Source organism: Periophthalmus magnuspinnatus, chromosome 12 (genome assembly GCF_009829125.3).
Source record: "Periophthalmus magnuspinnatus isolate fPerMag1 chromosome 12, fPerMag1.2.pri, whole genome shotgun sequence".
NCBI classification, from domain to species: Eukaryota; Metazoa; Chordata; class Actinopteri; order Gobiiformes; family Gobiidae; genus Periophthalmus; species Periophthalmus magnuspinnatus.
Genome location: NC_047137.1, coordinates 6715149 through 6741446, shown reverse-complemented (window position 1 = coordinate 6741446; position 26298 = coordinate 6715149). Strand labels below are relative to the sequence as shown.

The following is a 26298-nucleotide window of genomic DNA, read 5'->3' as shown; positions in this document are numbered from 1 at the left end:
GCTTTGGGAGTGCGCTCTAATCTGATCTGTCTGAAATGGGCACCGCGGCAACGTCAAAGACCTTAAATCATGGCTGCTATTGAATGCATTTAGAGTGAGGTTAGAGCTGAGGCACCTGAACATTTGAACAGAAAGGCTCACGGCTCTTTTCCATATCAGTGTTCTCTCAGTGGTGCTCACTGCTGTGGTACTATTGAAGGGACACTTAGGTGAAATACTAAGAAGGGGGATTAAACACAGAATAATTTGCTATGTGAGCACTGCCTTGGGTAATGTGAATGAATCAGATATGTATAATTATGCTCTTTCATTCAGACACTTTTGCACAGGACTATACTACTCATAGAGGCACATAGGGTTAACATGAAGTAAGGATTATTCAAATTACTACATGTTGAGTCCGCATAGTTCAAGTCTGAGTCCAGTCCATGTCAAGTCCTTGGGTCCCCCCGTGCAAGTCAGACTTCAAATCTGAGTCTGACTTCCAAGTTCAAGGCATTCTTGTGTAAAACCGAAAATCCAAAATCCAAGTTCCAAATCTAGCTCATTTGTGACAAGTGTTTTCAACTTTGAACTTATGTTATTGTTTTAATAACCACAGATAAGCAGGGGTCAGCAGCATAGACTGTATAAAGAAGCGGACTAAGTGACTGTGACATCACCCATAGCGTTCAGCTCCAGTCCACTAAAGCTCATCGTGATCAGCAGTTATAGGCACGATTTTAAGCCGAGTCCCATATTTGTAATTCCAACTGCGAGTCTCATAGTAACCAACCATCTGGAGCGAGGCTGCTGAAGGTAACACCCCTTCTCGCTTGGACCTCCGGTTTAGCATGGAGCTTGCGCTTAACAACGCTATCAACGCTGTCTGTGTTTTATGTGTGTGTCTGTGTTTTATGTGTTTCACTGAAGCTGCCTATCCAGGTCGTCGTTGTAAATGAGAAGTTGTTCTCAATTGACCCACCTGGTTAAACATTGAATAAATAAATAAATAAATATCAATCAAACCAGCTGCGAACACTAGCAGGAGCAACGTCAGGGAAAGAAGGTGCCTCATTTGTCTGTTATTAATGTTCATATCTTGATTTACAGATACAATAGCGAAATAAAAATACCAGAATCATGTAGAGCAACTTAATAGAAATATTTTAAGACCAAAATGACCTGAGCCTGACAGCAGCAGTAACATAGAGAGGGGTGACAGTTTTTGAGTCGATGGAGCCTGAAGCACTTCTATTTGGAACGCGGCTGGCGGGTTAGCCATGTCCATTTATATTTATAGTCTATGATCAGCAGTGACCCTGCCGAAGAAGGATGCAGAAGGCATTTGAACCATGTCAAGGTATCTGTAAACAGCACTAGTTAAAAAGACCTAAATGAACCTTTCTGAAGTATAAGGACTTGTCAAGGCGACTTATGAATTCCAAGTCCGTGTCTTCTTGCCAAAACCACAAGGTGAATCACGAGTCACGGCTCTCAGAAAGGACTCAAGTCAAGTCACCAGTCATTATGTTCAAGTCCCGAAAGTAACTTGAAAAACTAGTCAAAATCTGAGACTCGAGTACTACTGTGAGGTATCAGGATTATCTTGCATCTAACTAATAATAATTGTCATGTTATCATTCACTTGTAAAGTCACATTGTATCCTCACTTATTATCACATTCTGACTTTTTCGATCCCTAGATGTCATAGACAAAAAGATGTAAATTACCATGAAGGTGTCCCTGTACTCTATGATTTGTAGAAAGATGCGCGCTATAATTAGGATTTGAATCAATAACTCAATTACTATGAGGAAAATAGTTTTGTCTACCACACTATTCAATCTATATTCGGAATGGCAAAAATTCATGTTAAAAATAGTTTGGCTAGTTACCTCTGATCTCCTTACTGTTACTTTGAATTAAGTTGTAGAGTACTTAACCATCTCCTTCTGTCCACACTCGATAATGATTTACAAGTACATTTCATCCTTTTCACAGCTAATTTAATTTCATAAACAAGACTAAACTATTCTAATCACTCACAGTTGCAGCTGACAGAATTGCGAAGTAAATAAAGCCTTTGGTTGCAACTGTTCCGAGCTCATATGGCTAATCATAAACAGTCGCTTGCATAGATTAATTAGGGCTGTTGTGTTGGTGTTTCCACTGCACCACTTCTATAAATAATGTGGTAATTATTATAAAGCTCGCAGAAATAACCTTGATTGATTATATCCAAACAGCTTTCTTGCACTTGCTGATTCACTTACTCCTATTTACACATTGCCTTCTTGCCTTGTTGCCAAATATACATCCATAAATCAGACATTTCTTCACTCTTCACACCCACCGACTTCACACCCACTCCTTAGAATTTTATTTATCTTACTTTATTTCTCAGTCTTGTACTTGTATCAAATGATGAGGGAAACACCAGCGGTACCCAAACTGTTTACTGCAAGGACCACCTGAGAGAATATTTGGTTTTCTGAGAACCACCAGATCTAAACCAGGTCTATAATAAACCTAAATTCACGTTAAAGAGGGGGTATTTTACTTCTTCTTATTAACTGCTATCACCTAACATATTTAGATCACCATGTTAAATTGTATTGTTTTGAAATTTCTACTGAAACTACGGCACATCGCATCAAGTTTGTCAAGTTGTTGTGTTCAGTTTTGTACTATGCTTTTGTATATGATGTATGCTTATGGGCTGAGTATTGGAAAGAACCTTACACCTGGGTTCAAACAGATCGCTAAATTACTCAAACATGCATGAATGACAACTAAAACTCATAAGCTCCCACACGACAATTCTCCATAAATACACAAAAGCATGATACACACCTGTGAATAACAACTTGACAAACCTGATGCAATGTGCAGTAGTTTCATTGGAGGAATGCACGCCGATTGTGTTGTGATAGTGTTCTGAAGGGGGGTGACTTAGCATGGAGAGTAAAGGAGAGATTCAGAGCGTCAAAATCAAAACTGAAACTTTTAAAAGATGTTAATAAGTTGTTTTAAGTGAATATAGCGTTTTCAAAAGAATAAAAGGTGCCATTGTGATCTAAATATGTTATATGTTAGCAGTTAATACCCCATAGATGTCAAATCTATGGGGTATTAACAAAAATAAATAAATAAACTAAATTTTGGCGAATTGTACCACAAGATATATTGAGATTTAATTTTAAGCCTTATTTATCCAAGACTCCAAAAGATGAGATGTACTTCCAATTTACAGTAAGATCTAGTTTATTCAAATCCATTTTCCACTATCCATTTTTTCAGGTTTATTTTATATGTCCAAAACATGCCCAGTTCTGGTAATTACACAATTTGAAAACCTGAAAATTAAAAACTTCACCTGCTGAGCCTCACATACACTCAGCATGGAAACTCAGCGAGGAAAAATGCTTGTACATTTGTAGAAACAATCATCTCATTACATTTTCATTTAAATAAGGCAACAGGTGGATGCCACTTGATTGAATTAATATTATGATAAATATTAAACACATTCAGACCTTCCATAGACTGTGTATAGAATGAAGGTGGAAACTAACATCTTCTTTTTGACCTCTGCACTTCATTTGATACAAAATCAGTCCATCTTAATTGGCCATCAGAGAGAGTTTAGGAGTTTTACAGATGCAGCCTCTAATTGGCTAATGTTTAATCGCTGTATCTCAGACAGACTGCCCTGTCTGAGGCTCCGGGCAGTGTCTTGTTAGCATGGTTTAGATTATAATGGTATGGATTTTAGATAGGGCCGGGTGATACAATGAATTAAAAGCTGTGATGACCTGCAGATATGGTGAGGAGGTATATAGTGATTGTTTCTCATATAGCCACTTGGAGACCTAAAGAGTTGTAATTAGCATCTTTGACATGTCTTTGTCTAACCTTGCACAAGATGGATTCTCACAAAGCTCACAAACTCACAAGAATCCATCTTGAGATACTCCCACTATAAATTGGACCAGCAGTGGGCGGACCAATGACAGAGCAGCACTGAGGGTGGAAGCCTGTTTGGGTGGGAGCCAAAGACAAAGCGCCCAAAGAACTAAAACAAATATGGCAACAAAGCCAGATGTACTTCAGCCGCTTTTAGCTTCAATATAGACTATTTTGTTTGTGCAGATAGTATGTGCACTTTATGCATTTGTGGACAGGGAAGATGTCTGTGCTTTTTTCTCAACTGGATGTAACAAAAGTTTGATTTTTTTTGGCTTGTTCTGCAGTTGTGACACTTCAACCAATCAAGTTCAAATAGTCGTCATGACATTCCATGTTTTCCCAATCATTTTCCCAATTGTTTTCCCAGTCATTTTCAGCGAGAGCTGTTCCAGATTGATAAAAGTATAGAACTCAACAGATAACCAGGTTAGTTTTTGTTGTGAGTACTTTCTCTTTGTGTAATTTTTCTGTACAACAGTAAGATTTGAGCTGTAGAGGGTTGAATAAATAACTCATTCAGTGTTTCATTTATTAGCTTATACAGCTCATGTTATTCTATTTATTTATTTATTTATTTAAAAGGGACAATGCACATTAATAAACACCAGTAAAAATACACGTGTAAATGTGCCGAAGTTAGCTGCACAGCTAATTTTCATTCGCAGTCCCTCAGCATCTAAAACGGGACAAGAGACAGGACAACACAAACAACAATACATTCAGTCATTAACAATGTTACAAATACAACTGGGGGAAATTCTGCTTTAGTGTTAGTGGCATTAGTTTCAACACTATCGTTAGTCGTCTATATATTTTCATTTGTGATATATTGTACTTCAACAGGTGTTATCGTGACAGGCCTAGTATTTTAACTGATTGTTTGATACATGTTTGAGTAATGCTGTATTGTCCACCGTTTGAGGTTTGAACTCTCAGATATTTTCAATTTTCACCCCCTATTCTACATTCCCGTCCTTACTAGCGATTAGTAAAAACAATTAAACTGTCATGTGGAGTTTAAAAAATGTGTTATGAATGTCATAAATGAAAATGTATGGCTCTCTAGAGTGAAGTGCCACTATGAAGTTCTGCAGTTTAAACAGTAACTTAATGATCCCATTTCTATTACCAAGTCATTAGACATTGCAGCTGTACATGAATAAAACATTATTACAATGTTTTGAGATAAATTTAAGATGTCGACTGCACATTAAATGGACCAAAATGATATCTCTCTGTATTTTTTATTTTTATTTTTTTATATATACAGATTAATATCAGTCTGGTCACCATGCCCTCTGTCGCATCTCAAGCCAGATCCAAGATATTTATGCAATCAGATATGTTGGGGTTTTTTTTGTTGTTTTTTTCAGTGACACATGAAACAAAGGAGCTCATTGGTCACCTATCATTTACAAATAAAATCACATTTCTCTCACCTCAGATTCAATATTTTCAAAATTAAAATAATCAGAAGATATCCGCAATATTTTTCATTGCTCTGTGATATTTCTTTCCTTTGTTTTTTTCCCTCATAAGCAGCCATATTTGTTTTGATATGGACAGACCATGCATTTGACTGATTGACTGATCACGGTCATCTGAACTCAGGCTCACATCTTTGAAAAGTATTGAAGAAGTGTGTATTCTGGACTCAAGCCAAACTGATACTTGTATTTACGGACAAGTTATAACTCAAAGAAAAGTACTGTAAGAGTTGTCTACTGCAAATGCCTGCTTATTCAATTTGCGTTTTACTATAAGGGTGACAGATTGTAAGTATCTGGAATGCTTACTCTTACAGTTTGCTTGGTTGAAAATAGAAAAACAATGAAATGCCGACCCTTCGTAAATCATCAGTCATCTTTTTTCATATATTATTTTGATTATGTGTTTGAGTTTATTATTAAGTTGATCTATTTTAATACATACAATTAATTTTTTAAGGTTTTGAAAATTTGCCGGAAAGCCTGCAAATATGATTTATTTATTTATTATTATTTAATCACTGACACAACAGTCAAGCATATATATATACTTTACTAATTCACTAATACTAAAGCAACAACCGTACACTAATAGCAGGGGTGGAAAGTAAATAATTACAAATACAAATATATGTTACTGTAATTAGAGTAGATTTTTGGGGTAATTGTACTTTTTTGAGTAGATTTTTAAACCTGTACTTGTACTTATAATTGAGTATAAGTGTAGCTTTGTAATTGTAATTAGTTACATTTAAAATCATATGAGTACTCAATACATCTCAAGTCCCAATTGTCCCAAAGTCCGGCTGTATCTGTTTCTTTCTAAACCCGCAAACCCACATAACGCTGTATTACCCCTTCTGACTGGCCAGAGCTCAGGAAAAATGCAGATTGTGGTTCAAATTCAACTTCAAACTGTTGTCTTTACATAAAATACTGATCAAAAATGCTGCCACTTGTGATTGAGTACATTTTTAGCCATGTAACTGTACTTTTACTTGCATACCAATTTGTAGTACTCTTCACCGCTCACTAATAGCAGAAACCAGGCCGAACAAGATGAAATAGTTGAATGAATACCAATAAGGCGATTCAACCTAAAGTAATTGAGGCTCACTTAATTTGTGTAGCATTTTCCAGGAAACCCAAAGAGCTGATAAGTGTTTTGGAGTGGAAAGCATCATACACTCATAAATAAAACCAATAAGAGTGCACTGAATGGAAGAGCAAAGAACAGGATCGGATAATGAAAGATAAAAGCCTCCAAGCTGGCGAGGTGTGCCTTCAGATCATTTCAAATACGGATTTTTCTACATCAAATAAAATCTACATTATTGTTTATTGAAGCTTTGGGGACTTTTCCAGTGTTTACAGGTCACTGCAATACAGAATTAACTGCTTTAAATGTGCTGAACCTGATTTTTCCTTAAAAACTTGAAAAACAGAAGTAGTTAATTTTAAAAAGTTTGCAGTGGTCCAAAGTTATTCCTCATTTGCCTTATGCAATCTGAGGCTCCTAATTATTCACCATGATGAGTTTCTAAGCATTTTTCACAACTTTCAGAGACTAGAGAGCTGTTTCCTCATCAAAAAAATACCTGGAGCTGCATATTGTTTAATTTACACAGGTTTAACACACAAACCTGGCATATTTAGAATGAGTTCTTCCCTCAAACAGAAAAAAAACCTCTGTTCAACCTTGTGATGTCATGTGGTAATAAGTGCTCAACTGTGTTTTTAAACTCCATACAACTTCATTAGAATTATTTGGATAATATCACTCCTGGAATTTCCCATCTCTACTGAACAAAAGGGAAATGGTAGCTTTTAACTTGAAAACTACCGCTTCATGACATCACAAGGTGAAACAGAGCATTTTGAGCTTTGGAGATGTAGATAGACTAATAATAAGCGGTTACTCAAACATGTGTGAATGAAACAAAATACAACTACAGGTCTGTTTTTCAGGAGGTGGCAACATGACTCTTGTGGCTTAAAGAGTCAGTTTTGCGTATTCTAGGACCTTTAAGTGAGGTGTAAGTCATCTGGCTGGATCAAACATAATTGCAATTGTTAATCAAACTTCATATTAACAGAGAATACAATGCATCTTATTGAATTATTTGCTATAAGTTTGATGCAGTATGCCAAGTCGTGGTCTGCAGAGCTTTAGACTCTGGACATATGGTACTCCTAAAGCTGCAGTTTTCTAGTGTCATAATTATCGACTACAGAAAGTTCAGCAGAAACTTGCAGCTTAACATATTTATATAAAGGTTTTGAGTGGAAAGGTCCTAGAAATGAAAAGGTGTATTATGCAACTTTTATTTTTGTCTCCATGGCGTTATTGCTTTCACTAATAGATAAGAAGGTTATGGCACAAGGTCAAGTAATACATACATACTTACATATATTGTTATGACCTTCGGACACCTAGTTTTCACTTCTGCTTCCACCTACACACCTCCTACCTTTGCTGGTGCTCATGAGTAAACTATAGTACAAATGTCCTCAAGGATGATTATAGCAGGGAAAATAAAAGCACATACAAATTCTTGGACCTTGGAGTCAAGTGTTTATCTATACATACTGTACAGGTTTTTAAATACATTTGATTGTTGAATCTTGGTTAAACCTTTGTCAAACTTTGTTATGGCAAGCTTGTTAAATTGGTGCCTGCTGTGCTTGCAGCTTCAAAACAGTGAACACCAGCTCCATAGGAAATTGGTTTGGCGTTTGTAAAATTAGAAAATGTCTGCGTGATCCCTCAGTCATCCAGGTATGAATCATAGTTAAAGAAAAATTCAATTCTGTCAATTGGCCAAAAGGTTTTTGAGTGAAGACATTTTGCTGCTCATCCAAGCAGCTTCTTCAGTTTTGATCAGAGTGCAGGTGGACACTGCCTTGTATTTATCTGAAGGGAGGACATATCAGGTAGATAAAAGGCAGTGTCCACCAGCAATCTGACCAGAACTGCAGATGAGCAGCGAAACTGCTTCACTCAAAAACTTTTTATCCAGTTGACAGAATTCCATCCATCCATTTTCTTCTGCTTTATCTGGGGGCGGGTCACAGCAGCAGTCTAAGCAGCGTGGCCCAAACTTACCTCTCCACAAACACTTCCTGCAGCTCTTCCAGGGGAATTGTGAGGCATTCCCAGGCCAGCAAAGAGACAGAGGCCCTCCAGCGTGTCCTGGGTCTTCCCCCGGGGCCTCCTCCCCGTGGGATGTGCTGGGAACACCTGTCAAGGGAGGCATGGCTTCTTCAGATCCACAAAGCACATGTGGACTGCTTGGGCAAACTCCCATAAACCCTCGAGCATCCGATGTTGAGTATAGAGCTGGTCCATTGTTCTGCGACTGGGTGGGAAGAATCCGAGGTTCGACTATCAGTTGGATTCTCCTCTCCAGTTGACAGAATTGAATTTTTCTTTTATAAAAAATTTGAAAATGTTACAAACAGCCTTGACTGACTCAATACTAAAAAAGTATTGAAACCAGAAGCTGTCTAAAGCAATCTATAGTATAAAATAGTACCAAATACTACAACACTATATACTGCAACTATGATATTACACTGTATTGTGCACTGTATAGGACATGACACAAGTCAATATGTTAAAACATCATCAGATTTAGTCATGTTTAACCACTGTCCAATGGTGAACAGTAGTTAAACATTGAATTTTCATTGATTTAACCTTCTTAGCCTGTCTGTGGGTTCATAATCACATACTAATTTACAACTTTTATCAGCTTTGATCAAGATTAGAAAACATGTCTCTATTGTCAACTGTTGTTAACTAAATGCGTCATGTTATATTCCAAAACACCAATAATTTCCATCTATTTACAGGTGCAACGAAGGAAACAACCAATCAGCATGCTGGAACGCGACAGACTCCTCCCACTGCAACCGGCGCAGGGTCATTCCAGAGGTGCAGAACGACCTGGAGCGGCCATCTTCCCAGGACATCCCCGCTCCTCCCCCACCCTCCCCTCACCCACACGCCCTCCCCTTACTGGAGAAACACCTACCCATCGTGACCACCTCCAACGGGCGCTCCGACCTGTTGGGACGTCTAGTAGCTGGACAGGGGGGGACGTGCCCGGGCATAACACCGGTGCACTGCAGGGGAATGGGAATGGGGGAATGCGGACAGGGACTCGGGAGTGTGGGTCGAAATCCCCTGGTTCAAGAGCTTTCAGAACTGGAGAGTCAAATCCACATGATAAAACAGCAGCTACAGTCTGCTATGAGAAGGAAAAGGGAGTTAGAACAGTACCAAGTGGAACACCAGACTCCTTCCAATCAGCCTACCGTACACCAGGCCAACCAGTTTTCCTCGTACACCCAGTCGCACCAGCAGACTAATCAACACACGAACACACTACCAGAGTTTTGATGGATATTGTAGTCCGGTGAAACCTTGTTGGATACTTTTCCGGACCCTTCTCGGAAACCTCCTTCCTATAAATTCCATGGCTGCCATCTGGATTGGGAAGTACTAAAGGGGGCAGGACCCTCCTTCGGACTGAGGTTGTAACGTTGGTTAAGAGATCTCAAAATTCCAGAGAGACAATTCCCAAAATCTGGACTGAGATCAGATCGGAACAGAATGGGTGGAATGAAATGTGGAACCTTAAAGGAGCTGTACCTGATTTTTAAAAGCAAAACTAGTTTATTTTAAATGTTTTGCAGTGATCGAAAATTATTCTTCACTTATCGTATGCATTCTGAGCATCTTAATTATTCATCTTGAAGAGTGCATCTTACAACTTTTAGAGGCCAGAGATGAGCTTTGGTCACAATAATGCTAGCAACTAGCATGATAACGGTGCACTTCCTGATTCCCAGATAATAAAAACACTATAATTAGATGCAGACAGGGCACAGCTGTCTTATTTTGATCTCAGAGCTGTTTCTACTATATATTGGTACTGGGGCAAGACAAATTCTGCTCAGCTACATGAAAAAATCAGGTACAGCCTCTTTAACCAAAATGTCTTCTGATGTTTCACTAGCTTAATGCTTTCACTGAATAGCTGTGCAATCTGTCCCCCCCGTTTCCACTCATTTTCCCATCCTGAATCTTCTTTCCTTCTTTCTCCATTTCTTCCTTTCCTCCATCCAATCTTCCATTCCCTCCCTTGAAGGTACAGATTTGCTTGCAATGAAGATAAGCGCAACCACAGATATGAGGGCTCGCTGGCGTTTAAGCCTAATGGGCTAATTCACCTGCGTCTAATGTAAATGACCCTAAGTTGAACCCAACCAGTTATGTGGTTATGTCCCCAGAGTCTTGCTTCAGGCGTCTATCAGCAAAGAAAAAAAATGAAAAGTTTAATTTGGCTTTTGATACCCCAATCTTTGATAAGTGATTTCTTAAACTATGGTCCGATCCAGAGGTCAATTTAGAGGGCTATTGAGGTAAATGTTAAGGTGTATAAGCTTAGTTATGTGACACAGTGGGTTTTTGTTTCTATGACGATGTAAACCTTGCGTCATTATGGGTCACTGTGTTGAAATGTCCTGCACTTCACAGATAACACTGATGATGTCCTAAACAATTATTCAAGTTGGTGTGCCAGATACGATCTATAGTTTTCAACTCATAAATCAGAACCTGTTAAATTCATTCAGCATTTTTGTTTCTCAGTCAAAAAAATGTATGCAGCACGTTTGAATTCCCAAGGTGTAATGTAATGTTTAGTTAGTGGGCGATCTGCTTCTTTTTCTTCTTTTGACTATGGTAATGTCATGGAAATATCAGTAAAATATGTATTAAAGGGGTTCAACTTGAATTTCAAACTGTGATATACAAAAGTAGTTATTTTAAAACTGGACTGCCGCTGTTGTATTCTCACATATCACCACTAGATGCTATCTACATTACTGCCAGGAAGCACAGGTGAGCCTGCACAAAAGGCCAGGTGAGAAGGGAATAGGTTTCATATCTGCCACCGACAAAAAAAAAATCGAATAAACTTACAGAACAACTTACAGTAACTTTAGCAGTGGTCCAAACTTATCCCTCACTTTCTTTGCAGGGATAGATTCAGTCGGCATCAGAAGAAACTATTCATTTTAATGGGAAAGAACAAGACTTACATAGTGCCAAATACATATATCACTACATTGAGAAGAAATAATTGGTCCAACAGCACAATTTTGTATAAATATCCAAGAATGCTAAAAGTAGCTGCACGTTTACATGCTACTGCAATACTAGCACCGCATGCTGTGTTCTAACATCAGCTGAACAATCTGTTTACATTACTGCGCTAACACTACGTCAGCAATGTCCATTAAGACTCCATTTTGACTTGAGTCGAATCAGTTGTGCTTAAAATACACATAATGAGCGTCCCAGATCATGCATGCTAACAGCTCCTAGTTGGCTAATAGCGCATCAGTGCATCTTCCAGGTATGCGCTTGATAAAATAGTTTGTTATAATTTCATGCAGACAGCGCACAACAGTCTGATTATGTCACTAAGAGCTGCTTTTAAAATTCTGTATAGTAGGGATGGGACATAATCTCGCGACGTATGATTTCGTGAGACAGAATTTCAAGATTTCAAACACGTGTGAAGAATGATCTTGTGAGGTTTTTTTTCCATTACACCTCAACCTTTTTAGATATTTTTTTCACCGTAAGTAAAAGAACATTATATCAACGTCTTAACTTCTTGCACAATTTCATGCCAGCTTAGCGATGTTCAATGTCCCATGGGTAAGAACATGAGCACACACGAGCCCCCCCTCCTCAGGCCAGTCGTCATGGTGGGACACAGCTGTACCGTACCAGGCTCTCTCTTGGTCCATGATCTTATATGACCCCCTAGGACATTCTCATCCATGCTTGTTCTGCACTGTCATTTGTGACCTTTGAGAAGAACATAGCTCCAAGGATCCACTGGACTGGAATTTTTTTGACGTAGCTTATCCTAAAAACATAAAACACTGACTTTAAATAAATCTATCATGTTTTCCATTTTAACATTTAACTATGGAGGGTGTGCTACTTGCTTCTTCCCATGAAAATGATATTGCTTTGCCTGGAATGTTCCACAGTATGGCATTAAACTTAACTATCCTGCATTCGTTTAGGGCTAGATCGGCCATTTGGACTTTGGGAGCCACACGCAGTTCTGATGTCACGCTTCAGGCCCACTTATTCAGGCTTCCCTATATATGTTCTAGTCTAATGTCTCTGAGTTCACCACAGCCTGGCCCCGTGCACATGTGGTCCTGGCTCAAAGCTGACGGGGCGAGGCTGGAGCAGGAGTGCCAGTCCCAAAGCAGCAGCGCACTCAGAGCTGGTAGTGAGTCTGTTCAATGAAATCACGCTGAAATCAAGACATTTTGTGAATACTAGGAATGTTTTAAACCCCTAAAGGCCTTCTACACTTATCAATCTTAATGGCAGTTTTTATTTTTACCTTGATAAACCTTCCATGTTGTTCGGTTATTTTTAGATAATTGAATAAAATATGCTAATTTTCATTTAAAGCCTTGTGATGTCAGTCAAGTGGCAGTTTTAAAGTTAAGTTAGGTAGCTATTTTTAAGCTCCATTGAACTGCTTTAGTCTACAATACACTAGAATAACCATAAATTGTTGCCTTTTTTAGTATTTGTTTTACCTTTTGTTCAGTTAAGATTGCCGCAGAAAACTCAAGAATATCTTCTAGTGTTTTTAGTAGGCTTAAAGAATAGCTGTAGGTTCATAGTTTGGCAGTTCCAAGTCTGAAATTATTCAAATGATTATAGAAAAGGTGTATGGAGTTTAAAAACACTGTAAAAAATGCTTCCTGTATTATCATTCGCTGACATCACACGGTGGAATCGAGTGTTTTCAGTTTGACAGAAGAACAAAGCCTGTATGCAGGATTTGTGTGTTAAACATGTGTGAATGAAACAATGTTTTTGATGAGGAAACAACATTATAACAATATTTTCTTTGGATTAACATAAAATAATTAAATGGATAAAGATGCCAGAGGGTTTAATATGTTTATTTTTAATCAATATTTAAATTGTATTAAGCAGAACATAAGACACTTAAGACCATAGTGAGTGCAAATTTGTAAAAAAAAAAAAAAAACAGTCACACAAAAATGTTTTTTTCTTTCAATTCCAATTTTCCATTTATCTAAAAACGTTTTATCTCTCCCCATTTTCGTTGCAATCTGTTTGTATCCTCCTGCGTTTATACTGTCACCATATGACACCAAAGTGCACTCTGTGTTTCATCAAATAGGAAGATCGCCCACTAATATTTATATTACAAAAGTTTCCAGTTGTATTTTTGCTCATGTACAGAATTGTCTTTTGGGTTGTTTTTCTCTGTTTACTCAAAACATTGAAAGGTCTCACCACTCTCAGATATGTGATTCTCATACAGTCAATTGCACTGGAGGACTCCTTTTGTGAAGCCACTGTTCTTGCACCTGAATTGTTTGGATGTTATTAAAATTTACCTCTCTTGTTGCTCATGTCCTCTTTTTGAACTCACAAACTCAGCCTCCATAATAATATAGTTAATTATGTTTGCAATTAGGCTACTTGTTTTCTTGCACCCTTTTGTAAGCTTAGTTTCAAAACCAATGTTGTCCTATCTGTCCAATTGTTTCTCTATAATACTGTAGCAAAAAACACAACTCAAACTGGAGCAACTCATTTAAAGACGAATTATGTAACTTCTCTGGTGGGGAGATATTATGGCTTCTATCTTGCATATTATGTTAAATGTATAGGTGTTTTTAATTCCTAAAAATGAACCTTGAAAAACATGCATTCTTACTATGAACGGAGTCACCTCTCCACAGATCTGAATTGTAACTTGGCCTGGCTTGTCTACACGATTATAGAAGAATTTAATACAGTGGAACATTCCGGCCAATGCAATAATATTTCAGTGAAAACAAACCTCCACCAAAAAAATGGCATAGTGTACTTTTAAATGTTTTCTCATCTACTAATAGAGTTTGCGAAGGAATGTCAAAAAAGCAGCTGTTACCATGGTTACATTTAGTATTTGGCATCTTAAAACTGCCCTTAGTTTAACATGAAACATTAGGCTCACTGACAATTCTATGAGGTGTAAAGTCACAATCCCGAGTTAGCTTTTGAAGAGGCAAAAATAGGTCACCAAAATCTTTGCTACATCCACTGCCATCAATTGCAAAAGAAATAAAAAAAATCCTCTCCTTTATCATGCTTCAAAAACCCCTTTTGGTCATAAACACAAACGATACTCTACATTTCGCTGGCATTTGGTTGTGGCGCTATCCTTCTTCGCCATTGCTAGGGGACAACAATTTAAGCTAGGATGACATTTTGTATATACAAGTGCCATGGTCAGTATTCTGCCTTTAGATGCATGTGGATGGGTCTATTGGGTTAGACTGAGTTACTGCAGGGGAATCCGTATGTGACAGTGCTGAAATGAATACCTGACAGAGCAGAAGACCGTGTTATCAGCAGGGCCTGGGAGGCAGGGCTGAGCTGTCACTGTGCTTTGTGTCCGAGGGGACTTGTTTAGCGGTGACACATCCACCCAAGCCAGTGCACAAGCAAAATAAAGAAAGAGAGACTGGTTAAGTACTGGTTCGAGCATGGAACTAGTGAAGACTATAAATGAATCTCCAAATAGCATATGTAATTGTGTTTTATAAATAAAATATAGCAAATTGCAGGGAGAAGTTTCAGACTTCGACTCCCAAACCATCCAAACCTCTGTGCAGTTTGCATGTTTCTCCACATGTCCAGGTGGGTTTCTTTTGATTTCCCCCATTAATGACAAACATGCATAATAAACTCCTCCAGCTAAGGTAGTCCTGACCAAGTTTAGCTCAAGATCTGGAGGTGGTTCTCCAGGTGCGGCACTGCTCCTGACATTGCCATTGAAGGGTGGATCAAATGCAGAGCGCAAATTTCCCTAGGGAAGTGGTGACTCTGTATTTCCCTATTAGATTAAGTATACAGTGGGTACGGAAAGTGTTCAGACCCCCTTACATTTTTCACTCTTTGTTATATTGCAGCCATTTGCTAAAACCATTTAAGTATTTTTTTTTGTATGTACACACAGCACCCCATACTGACAGAGAAACACAAAACTGTTGACATTTTTTCGGATTTATTAAAAAAGAAAAAGTGAAATATCACACGGCCATAAGTATTGAGATCCTTTGTTGTGACCCTCATATATTTAACTCAGGTGCTATGGGTCCACCAACGTTCACCAGCCAACCTGACAGAACTGGAGAGGATCTGCAAGGCGGAATGGCAGAGGATCCCCAAATCCAGGTGTGAAAAAACGTGTTGCATCATTCCCAAAAAGACTCATGGCTGTATGAGCTCAAAAATGTGCTTGTACTAAATACTGAGCAAAGAGTCTGAATAGTTATGGCCATGTGATATTTCAGTTTTTCTTTTTAAATAATTGTGCAAAAAATTCTACAATTTTGTGTTTCTCTGTCAATATGGGGTGCTGTGTATACATTAATGAGGGAAAAAATAACTTGAATGATTTTAGCAAATGGCTGCAAAATAACAAAATTTAAGGGGGTCTGAATACTTTCCATACCCACTGTATATGTGTTGTTGTGTTGTAAACCCTTTAATTTATTCACTAAACAGTAAAATGTTCTTTCTGACAATGTACTGCCTCAGTAATATAAAGTGATTTGAAACTGCCAATGGGTGAATGTGTTTACTTACTATAAGACACATTAAATGAAGACTAAGAACAATGAGGCATAAACAAGGAGCAGATGAGATTTATTATATATAATATTTATTATGAGTGGAGCCTTTATTCCTGCTTGGTTGTCCATGAAATGCATTATGTTGTATAAAATTTTGAAAATGCCTCTGTATAAGGAGCTCACCCATTTCAGTTCAACAGAAAGTGTCAGACTATTATTGCATAACAGTAAATGAGATTCTGAGCTGAAGTCTGAGAAGCTCTGCAACTATTCACCAAGTTTAATTAAAAGGAACTGCGGTACAGCAGTGATCCTTATTTTCAGATGTGTGTATCACTTTGCATGTATAATACTCCTCTTTACAACAGAAATCAAAGATAATTGGCTGCTCCACGCTGCCCGTCATGTAATTATACTGCTGCAAATAAAATGATCAATCAAAAAATGATTTTTCATTTTAAATAATGAGAATACACACACACACTGCATTTTGCTACTATTTATTTTGTGGACAAACAGAGAAAAAATATGGAGCATTTCAAATGAAACACTTTGATTTGTTTTCAAATAAAAATACATTTAAAATCACAATGGTAATGTTATCTGTAAAACATGGTGGCTCTGGTCATGCTGGGCAGCTCCCAAAACAAATGAGTCACATCACTATCCACTGGTGGGACAAAGGGGAGGAGAGGGGGGAGGGGGGTCTGACCCAGGGAGCAATGGCTGGACTTTAATGAGGCTAGCCCCATCATAACTGTTTTAATGTCATTTACATATTTTCCACAGGAATTATAATACAATCAATTGTAAATTTATTCCAACCTTTTTGATGCTAGCATAGCCCCACTGGATCATATCAGACTCTGCCACAATCATCACAATAAATGTAAAGATTAAGAGTGCCCAACACCTCTCCTTAGATTTCATGTCAAGTGGATATTATACAACATTAACTTAAAGTGATAGGAAAATGGACTAGTATAAACATACAGAGAGGGGTATCAGACAGAACAATAAAGTACTAACAGTTAAATGTATTACTGTACATAGGGGCTCAGGTGGCACTGCATGTGCCAGACCCCATCCTCCATCTTCAAGGATGCCTCATTTTTTCGTGTCATTTCCTCCAAAGGGAAGAAACACTGAGACTGATACCAAAACATATCCAAGTTTACAGCAGGCAGACAGGTCCAAACGGATCATACATCATCATCATACAGATTAACAAAAATCTTTACAAAATCTGACCGTATATGGTCGTGTAATATACAGAGGAGATAATAAAAAGGATTCTGTTCTTTTTTCTGTACAAATGACAAACATCACACAACAACAACATCAATATATTTACTCATCTTCAGACACAATGTGGTGAGCACCTGACAGGAAGTGAGTCCAAACCAACTGAGTCAGCTGACAGGAAGTGTGCTGTGATAAAATGGCTGATGCCTGTTGGTACTGGCTGGCGGGACATTCCGCTAAAGTGAAAAACTTCTCAGCTAGGAGAGACAGGCAAATGTCTTCAGTTCTGAATGGATTGCTTGTTGCTGTCAATCAACATCAAAATGTGATTTAAAACTTTTTGAGCACTTGTTTTTCTCCTGCAAATGACTAACATGGAACTGGCTTGTACACCAGATGCTTCTCCATTTTACAAGGCTGGAATCTGTGTAATGCTTCGAGATTCTTTGTATATACAAAATAAATGAACCATTGATCTCCAATGTAAACACACCACTGTTCGTTCATGTTAAAGAAAGCATATTATGCAAAATTGACCATACCTGGAGTTTTATCTTTGTTTTATTAGTTTGTTGCCTTAATCCCAAGTCATCTTCTCTGAGGACTTAAAACTGCATTTTCATTTTGCCTGATTAGTTGTTTGACAGCTAAAACTCCTGACTTCACCAATGTTTTTTGTTTTTTTTTTTTAAGCCCATAAGCAATCACTGGACACATTCTGTGGTCAAACTGTGTGCAAGATGAACATATGGCTCTATTAGCCTAAACTTCATGCTAACAGCAGAGGGAGCTCCAGCACCTAAATGTCTCATTGGAAATGGAGGTGAAGATTATAAAGTACATTATCCAAATGCATACATAATTTTAAGTTAGAAAGTTTGAAATATTTACCCGAAGGTGACCAAACACATGTTTAAAAGGGAATGAAATTTCAAGAATGCATAATGTGTTCTTTAAAACAAACTTGGCAATACTTAATAAAGCTTTCTTAGAACAGACTGTACTTCCAGCCGATACAATCTTGTTAAAACTAGTGTCAGGCTGCAACCCTTGCTCACTCATACAAAATGTACAAAACATGTCCTGTAACTACCACATCCACAAAGGGAACTGAACATGAATTACATTTCAAATGGTTTAACTCTTCATGATGAACCACCTGTGCTTTTAAGTTAACGCAAAATCTTGAGTTGTTTTCTTGGCTGTGTGGCTGTACATAGCATGAAGAGAAACCATTTAAAAAGACATCCATGTTTGTAGTTCCCCGGGAGATATGAACGGATGCTAGCAGTAATGTGTTTGAGTGTTTAAGCCATCGGAATCACGTCGTCCCGCGTCTCTCTCGTGTCATTGGGTCTGGAAGTGCTGTGGAGACGCGAACGTGACCCGGTGCTGCCCCCTTAGTCATGTGACCTCAGTCATGGATGCCGAGTGGTTCTGCAGAAACACAAGTGGACCAAAGGGGTGGAGAGGGAGACAGAACAGAAAGTGCCAAAGGGGTAAAATGGAGGATAAAGGAAAACAAGGTGAAATCAACGTCAGTGTTAGCAGACCATAGTGGTACATTAGAAAAGAGAGGTGTTGATTTTAGAGCATGTGTCATCTCTGCAACAAAAATATGAAAGTATATGCAATAAAATTAAATCATATAAAAACACAAGGAAAGGAGATACAAATGCAGAGGTGTAGTCAAGAAAGGGAGGAGGAAAAAATGGATAAGTGAACAACAGCATAACAATAACACAAACAAAAAGAAAAAAACATGCAGATTAGGAGCAAGAAAGGACAAATATAGGAAGACAGGATGGGAAAAAGGAAGGCAAAAAGTAAGAAAAACAGACAAACGCAGTTATATTCAGTAATGTTGTTTGGAAGTTTGGAGGTAAAAAAATACACATCATGCACATAGCAGTGATACGACCTCGTTCTATATTCTTTTATCTACACCTAGGGTCTATTAATAGGACTGCAATTTAAAATGTCAGTTGGTTGTTTGTTAATAATTACTTCTTCTGTTTGTATTTGAATCAGTCTCTGATGTTAAATTGAAGCTTTCAGCGTCTGGTTGTTTGCTTAATTTTGGAATTCCATTATTATTTTTTTGTCGTTGTTTATTCTTGAACATGTGACAGTAGACTGAGGCCTTGCTGTTTACTTACGGTATGTGCAAAATGACCTAATAGCAGATGCACAAAGAAACAAATAAATAAATAAATACTTAATGGTGCTATGTTACTGCTTTTCCCCATCCATGGATATGTTATTGTTTTGTCTAGAAAGTTCCACAATATGGCATTAAACCCATGTCCATGGAGACAAGCAGGTAATGTCACCAAAGCAAGTTACAGGTCACTTTCCAAGGTATTTCTTTACCTTGAAAAAAAATGATTGAATAAATGGTTTGAATAAATGCTAGGTAGATATGTTTAATGCCATGCTGGGCAACATTCCAGGTAAAGCAACAGCATATTCATGGAGACAACTAGAAAAAAATCTATGGAGATATAATTAAGTTGGACAAAAATTACTTTGAAAACATAGTACTACAAATTAAAATCTGTGTTTAAAATTTTAATTTTGAAATTAGGTAATATTGTGTGGATTTTTCACACTGGAATTTATGATAAGTTTTCTGCATGGCCAAGTCAGAAATGATCCAGATTCCAAAATCTGTATGTGGAAAACGACCTAATAGCAGATGCACATGCATGGATCAAGTAACTTGTCGAGAGGGAGCAGACGGGGGAAACGTGTTATGCTGGAGGAAACGAAGCTATATAAAGTTAAGTAACTTTCTCCTTTTCTCTGTACTGCTCATTGGACACAGTACTGCACCTATCTAGGTGGGTTTAAGGTTTAAGGTTTAAGGTTTTTCTAAACTTTAAGTGTGGTGACCAATGTTTGCTCTAAAAGTACCTACCCTAACCCTCAACTGAGTCTATAATAATATTTTATTGTCCATATTTACTTTTTGTACCATACCACTTTGGACCACATTTCATTCTTAGTGTGCTCAAAAAATAAAAAGGGGAAGCTAACCAAATATCTGACTTCTTGTCTTGACTCCAAATCTTTGAGCGGTAAGTCGTATTTTTCTTTCTGTGAGCTAAGCCATCAATTTAGAGAGACAGTTGACATTTCAAGGACAAAGTTGATTTAGGGTAATGTTCTACATTACACCAAAAACAATACAATACTGATATCAGTGGAATTAGAATAATGATCACAAAATGTTAGTCTTTTCCAGTGTAATTTGAAAGAAGTTCCCTTTTGTTAAACTAAAATAAAATGTTGATAATACAGACTTTATGTTCAAACCACATTCCATTAACTGAAGTAATAAATAATAAATTGTTTTTCTTAATCTAATAAGGTTTTGTTTTGGTTTTTTTTCTCTCATTTAAAGTAAAATCCTTATTATGTTATTTTCATGAGTATGAGTAGTCAACATGATATAATTGTTTCTCTTCTCATTTAGCCTCTCAAAGTTGTTTTTAGAGTGATTTGTGAATGTTTGAACAATCTTTAATCGATTATTTTCAAGACTCCATATTGCCGTCATCAGATCCGGCATACACCCACTACTCTATACTTACTTCTTACTTCAATTTTGTTTGATCTACTGGTGTCATAGATTATAACTATATAGCAGACACAAGCAAAATAGATCTTCTTTAAGCACTTTAACTATAAGTTACTACAACAGATTTTAGGTGGAAAGCTGAACTAGACAAATACTATCACATCATTGTAAACCTTCTCCTTTTACGCTGCTTATCTACAGAGGGCTGCAGAGTTTAATGGGGACAGATAATACTTATACCAGAGATAACATATTGTATTTAGGGGGCTGGGTCACATGCATAGTTTACCTGTGCGCTGAGGGTCTCCAGTGGGCTCTCCACTCTTGGGAACGTCATGAGGGGCAGACCGCGGTACTCCTCTTGCTTCTGTTTACCCGCTGCTCCGTGCACACCTTTGAAATTGTTCACCACACACACGCCCTGAGGAAAGACATGCACGAGGGTCAGTACAGAGGGGCAGGGTGGGAAGAAGGAGATGGCATTGTACAGTGAGTAAATGCTAAACTCAATTGTGCATAATACAGTTCTGGTCAATGCAATGTATATTTAGATCATTAATTACAAAAAAACCCAACAAAAAAACTGATTATTGATGAAAACTGCGATAGCTGAGATGTGTACTGGTCATGTGTATTATGTATAGACAGTTCAATTCAATCAGCTACAGGTACACACAAAAAATACACACTGGCCTCACTTGAATATAGAGGCACCCTTTTCTGAAGTCGATCCAAATCAAACTATTTAGATTTTAATATAACATAATTGCGTTCATTCGAAATATGCCAGTATATATTTATAGTTTAACTAATATTGTTTTGTTATGTGAAATTAGTTAACTGAAATTTAAATACAAGACTAAACAGCTGTCTCATGGTCCAATTGTAATGATTGGATTATAATGTTCGCCAAGAATGTAATTAAAAACACATTTTCAAAACAAATTGGATAAACACAACCAACCATTATCATAACTAAGAAAGAAAATTATTCCATTCAAGTCAAGTTTAACTCAATTTAGTCATATTCGCATTCACCAGTTTGCTACACTAAAGTAATATCTTAAACAGGCTATATGAGACAAAAAGTGATAGAATTCAGATTATTTGACAGGACATTGGGCGTTGCTGACAGCCCCATGTGTTTCCCTCATTAGAGTGTGTTGTAAATCAGACTTGGTTAGAAATTCACTGTGATGCGTTTTACATTAGAGGCACCATCCGCTCACACTGCCTGGTTTGGACTGGATAATCAAAGCAGGCAGCCGGGGGGAGTGTCTATCCCCTGGCCAGCAGTGCCCTGAGGCCAGAGAGAGAGAGAGGGAAAGAGAGAGGGAAAGAGAGAAAGACACAGAGATAATGAGAGAGTGGGAGGGGGCTCAAGGTCCATGTATTTGTAGAGGCTGCAAGGCCCAAAGGATTACACCAAAAAAAAAAAAACATTTTGGGATTTGGTCAATTTGCTGCTCTAGATTTCTGGAAATGTCTGTGTCCTGTTTCAGTACTTTCTGTCTAATTTGAAGAAAATAAATAAATAAATAGATAGATACAGTTGAAGCCGAAGCAGAAGTTTATATACGCTTGTTTTCTCACTGTCGGATGTAGACAATAGGATTGAGATCAGGGGTTTGTGAGGGCCACTCCAAAAACATTGACTTTGTTATTCTTAAGCCACTTTGTAACCAGTTTGGCAGTATGCTGGGGTCATTGTCCATTTGGAAGATCCATGTTCCCAAGCTTTAACTTCCTGGCTGATGTCTGACTGAGATGTTGCTTGAATATTTCCACATAATGTTCTTTTCTCATGATGCCATCTATTTTGTCAAATGCACCAGTCCCTCCTGCAGCAAAAGAAACCCACAGCATGATGCTGCCCCATATTTCACAGTTCTCGGGGTTGCAAGCTTCAGCCTTTTTCCTCCAAACATTACAATGCTCACTATGGCCAAACAGTTCAATTTTACTTTTGACCACACATCACAGAACATGTCTTCAAAATTAAGGTCTTTGTCCCTGTGTGCATTTGCAAACTGTAATATGGCTTTTTTATGTTTCTTTTGGAGTAATGTTTTCTTTCTGGCAGAGTGGCCTTTCAGCCCATATTGGTACAGTACTCGTTTCACTGTGTATAACTCTTATCAGCTTCAGCCGGCATCATCACAAGGTCTTTTGGTTTTGTTCTTGGGTTGATATGCACATTTCGGACCAAAGGATGAACCAGACTTGTGCAAATTCACAGAGCTCTTCCTGATATTTTGGCTGATTTCTTTTGGCTTTCCCATGATGTTACACAAAAAAGCAGTGTGTTTCAGCTGTGTCTTCAAATACATCCACAGGTGTGTCTCTAATTAACTCAAATGTTGTCAATAAACCTCTCACAGGCTTCCAAAGACATGGCACGCACAGAAATCTTACTATGTGTAAACTTTTTACTTTTAAGGAAGTAATGACACATTGTCTTTAAAAATCATCATTATTCTGGCATTTAGCAAATTGAAATAATTTTAGTAATTGTAATTGACCTAAAACAGGAAAAGTGTCATCTGATTTCAGACAGTGGGAAAAAAAGCATGTCTTTTTCCATAGTGTTTGAAAAGTTCTGGTTTCAGTTGTCGACAGAAAGACAGACAGACAAGCAAGATAGATGCATAAATAGTTACAGGTGCTATGTTACTGTATGGCTTACCACCTGCTTTTTTCCATCCATGGATATGTTACCGTTTTGCCTATTGTTCCACAATATGGCATTAAACCTATTTATGTCCATGAAGACAAGCAAGTGATGTCACCAAAGCAAGTTACAGGTCACTTTCTAAGGTATTTCTTTTAACAATGAAAAACGACTAAATCAATAATTTGAATAAATGCTCGGTAGATATGTTTAATGCCATGCTGTGAAATATTCCAGTCAAAGCATTCGCATATTCATGGAGACAACTAGAAAAAAAATCCATGGAGAAATAATTAAGCTGGACAAAAAGTACTTTGAAAATCTGGTACTACAAATAAAAATTTAAACACAGACTTTAAATTCTGAAATCAGGTGATATTGTGTGGAACATCTCCACACTGCAATCTACGACAAATTTTCTGCATGGCCAAGACAGAAATTATCCAGATTCCAAAATCTGTTCTGCTTGTGTTTTGTTTTTGTTTTTTTGTAAAAACAGTGCTTAAATTTTCAGGGAAAGCATTTTTGGTTTAGACTTTTAAAAGATGGAGGAGCCAAGGAGGGTCAAGGTATTCTAGTCTTTTCAAAGTATTTTTCTTATTTTTTGTAAAAGTTAGTGGTGTCTGTGCAAATGAATCTGAAAAATATTGGTGACAAAGCGAATTAGTTAAACATGTTTTCAAATTTCCAAGGGTATGCCAAATGCTCACGGACAAATTTTGTTGGATTAATTTTAATTTCTGAGTTGCATGTTTTATTTTCTGTCTGGCAAGGGCAGAGTGCGCAATTTGATTACACAAAAAACAAAAAAATGGTTGTTTGTTACTGTTAAAATTGTGCCTGAGATTGTACTTTTTGCATGTGGCTGGCTATTTCTTGGCTGATTTAGAGAATTTCTGCATATTTTTTTCACCTCATATTTTCATGTATATACATCGGGTTTAAAAATGATACAACAAAACAACAGATCACACTGATGTCACTGTGTTTGTCTGTTTTAATCATGGGCCATGAGTCCGCAATAAAGATGAATTGAATTTCACTTTTCAAAGTACAAATACATGGTTTTCAAGGCATTTTGGAACAATAAAAACACTTGAAATTGAATAAATGCAACATAAAATAAGATCAATGTCATACTGTGGAACATATCAAGCAAAGCCATAACATCTCCATGTCCATGATAACACTGAACCAACACAAAAATCAGCAGAGCGACATGAGTGAGAGCTTTGTGCACAAAAACATCATATTAACCGTTAGTTTAATTATTAGTTTAATATTACTATTGTAGTGCAACATTTTTATTTAGATTTCCATAATTTCAAAGCATAAACACACTCCCACTCTCAGTTTGAACCATTTTTAACAAATCTTGGTCATTTCTTTCTGTGATTAGTTTGTAGATAAAATGAGTTCTCACATTGGCTTCTGTCATATAAATAAACAGTAGAAGTAAATAAATAAGAATGAATCCAGATTTAGATGTTAAAAGCAGCCAAGAGTTCCATTAATAACTTTTAGGTATGCCAATGGAAATGAGTATTAGCACGATGACGTCTTGGGAGAAGTATGAGTACAACTGTAACCTGTGATATCCATATAGATGTTTATTGTGTATTTTCCATTAACAGATATATGGTCATTTAGTCACTTCAATTTCAGTTGTCCTGTGTTGCTCAATTTATAAGTTATCATAAGTTGCCTCCATGTAGAAGTTAGTGTTTTGCCTGGAATGTTCCATAGTATGCCATTAAAGTTATCTTTTGCATTTATTCAATTACCAGAGTTTATACTACGTGTATGACTATGTTTAATCTTTTTGTACAGCACTTTGGTCAACATTGCTGTTTTTAATAGTACTTTATAAATAAACTAGATTTAGATTGGCCTTCCCCACTTCATCCAAAGTCTACTCAGCGTGCTTTTCTTATGTCTAGTGTCACTTCCAGCTCAGATGTTAGGATTAGACCGATCGCACCATTCCAAATCTCCAAAATCTCCTGACACTGATCCTTATATCTCCGGATAAGATCTCGTCTGGGAATCCCTCACAGTTTATGTTGGCCCATCACCCATTCTCCCTTGGACAATTAGAACAGGGATCCACGCCATATTTAATCTCAAATCTTTCTGTACCAATTAACGTGTCTCCCGATAGCAGTCCATCATTCGTCCACGGCGCTCCCATGACAAGTCTTTAATAAGCTCAATTGGCAACATAAGGTCATTGCGTGAGTTATACGCAGTTGGATTCGCTTCACGGTTTATCGGGTAATACGCTAAAGATGAGAAGGTTCAAAAGTGCTGAGGCGATGATTGACTTTCGGATGTCCGTCTGTCTCTGGAGATCAGTCACTCAGCCCGTGTCAATTTTTATGGTGCAATCATTGGAAGCTTATAACCTTCATTAAAGAACCGTGGAAGATCACCCATCGTAACTCAAGGACGAAGCCAATCGAAATTCGCCGGTAGATTGGTTAACTTGTCCAGTGCATGAGACAAGAAGAAGGTTCCCAAATCCCGATTGGTAATTTAGGTACGAATTGGAATCGCATGCTAAAACTGACAGATGTCCTCCATTGCGTCCACGGTAACCTTGACAGACCAACCTAGAAGACTTCAACCATGCACTAAAGCTGTCTCC

The 26298-nt window shown here is 37.6% G+C and overlaps 2 protein-coding genes across 3 annotated transcripts in view; one reads left to right on the top strand and one right to left on the bottom strand.

The window, feature by feature from the left end:
- The window catches only part of grin3a (glutamate receptor, ionotropic, N-methyl-D-aspartate 3A), an 89779-nt gene extending 79636 nt beyond the window's left edge, over positions 1-10143 (top strand). The window contains exon 10 of the mRNA XM_033975896.2: positions 9295-10143. Within this exon, the coding sequence (XP_033831787.1) occupies positions 9295-9844 (550 nt within the window). The 3' untranslated portion in view covers positions 9845-10143. The remainder of the gene's footprint in view (positions 1-9294) is intronic.
- Positions 10144-16637: 6494 nt separating this feature from the next.
- plppr1 (phospholipid phosphatase related 1) overlaps positions 16638-26298 on the bottom strand; it is an 80341-nt gene continuing 70680 nt past the window's right edge. The window contains exons 7-8 of one of the 2 annotated variants that reach the window (XM_033976334.2): positions 21270-21401; positions 16638-19002 (exon numbers count right to left, since the gene is read on the bottom strand). In XM_033976334.2, coding sequence (XP_033832225.1) covers positions 18997-19002; positions 21270-21401 — 138 coding nt within the window. In that variant the 3' untranslated portion in view covers positions 16638-18996. The remainder of the gene's footprint in view (positions 19003-21269; positions 21402-26298) is intronic. The other variant, XM_033976333.2, reaches the window with a different exon arrangement.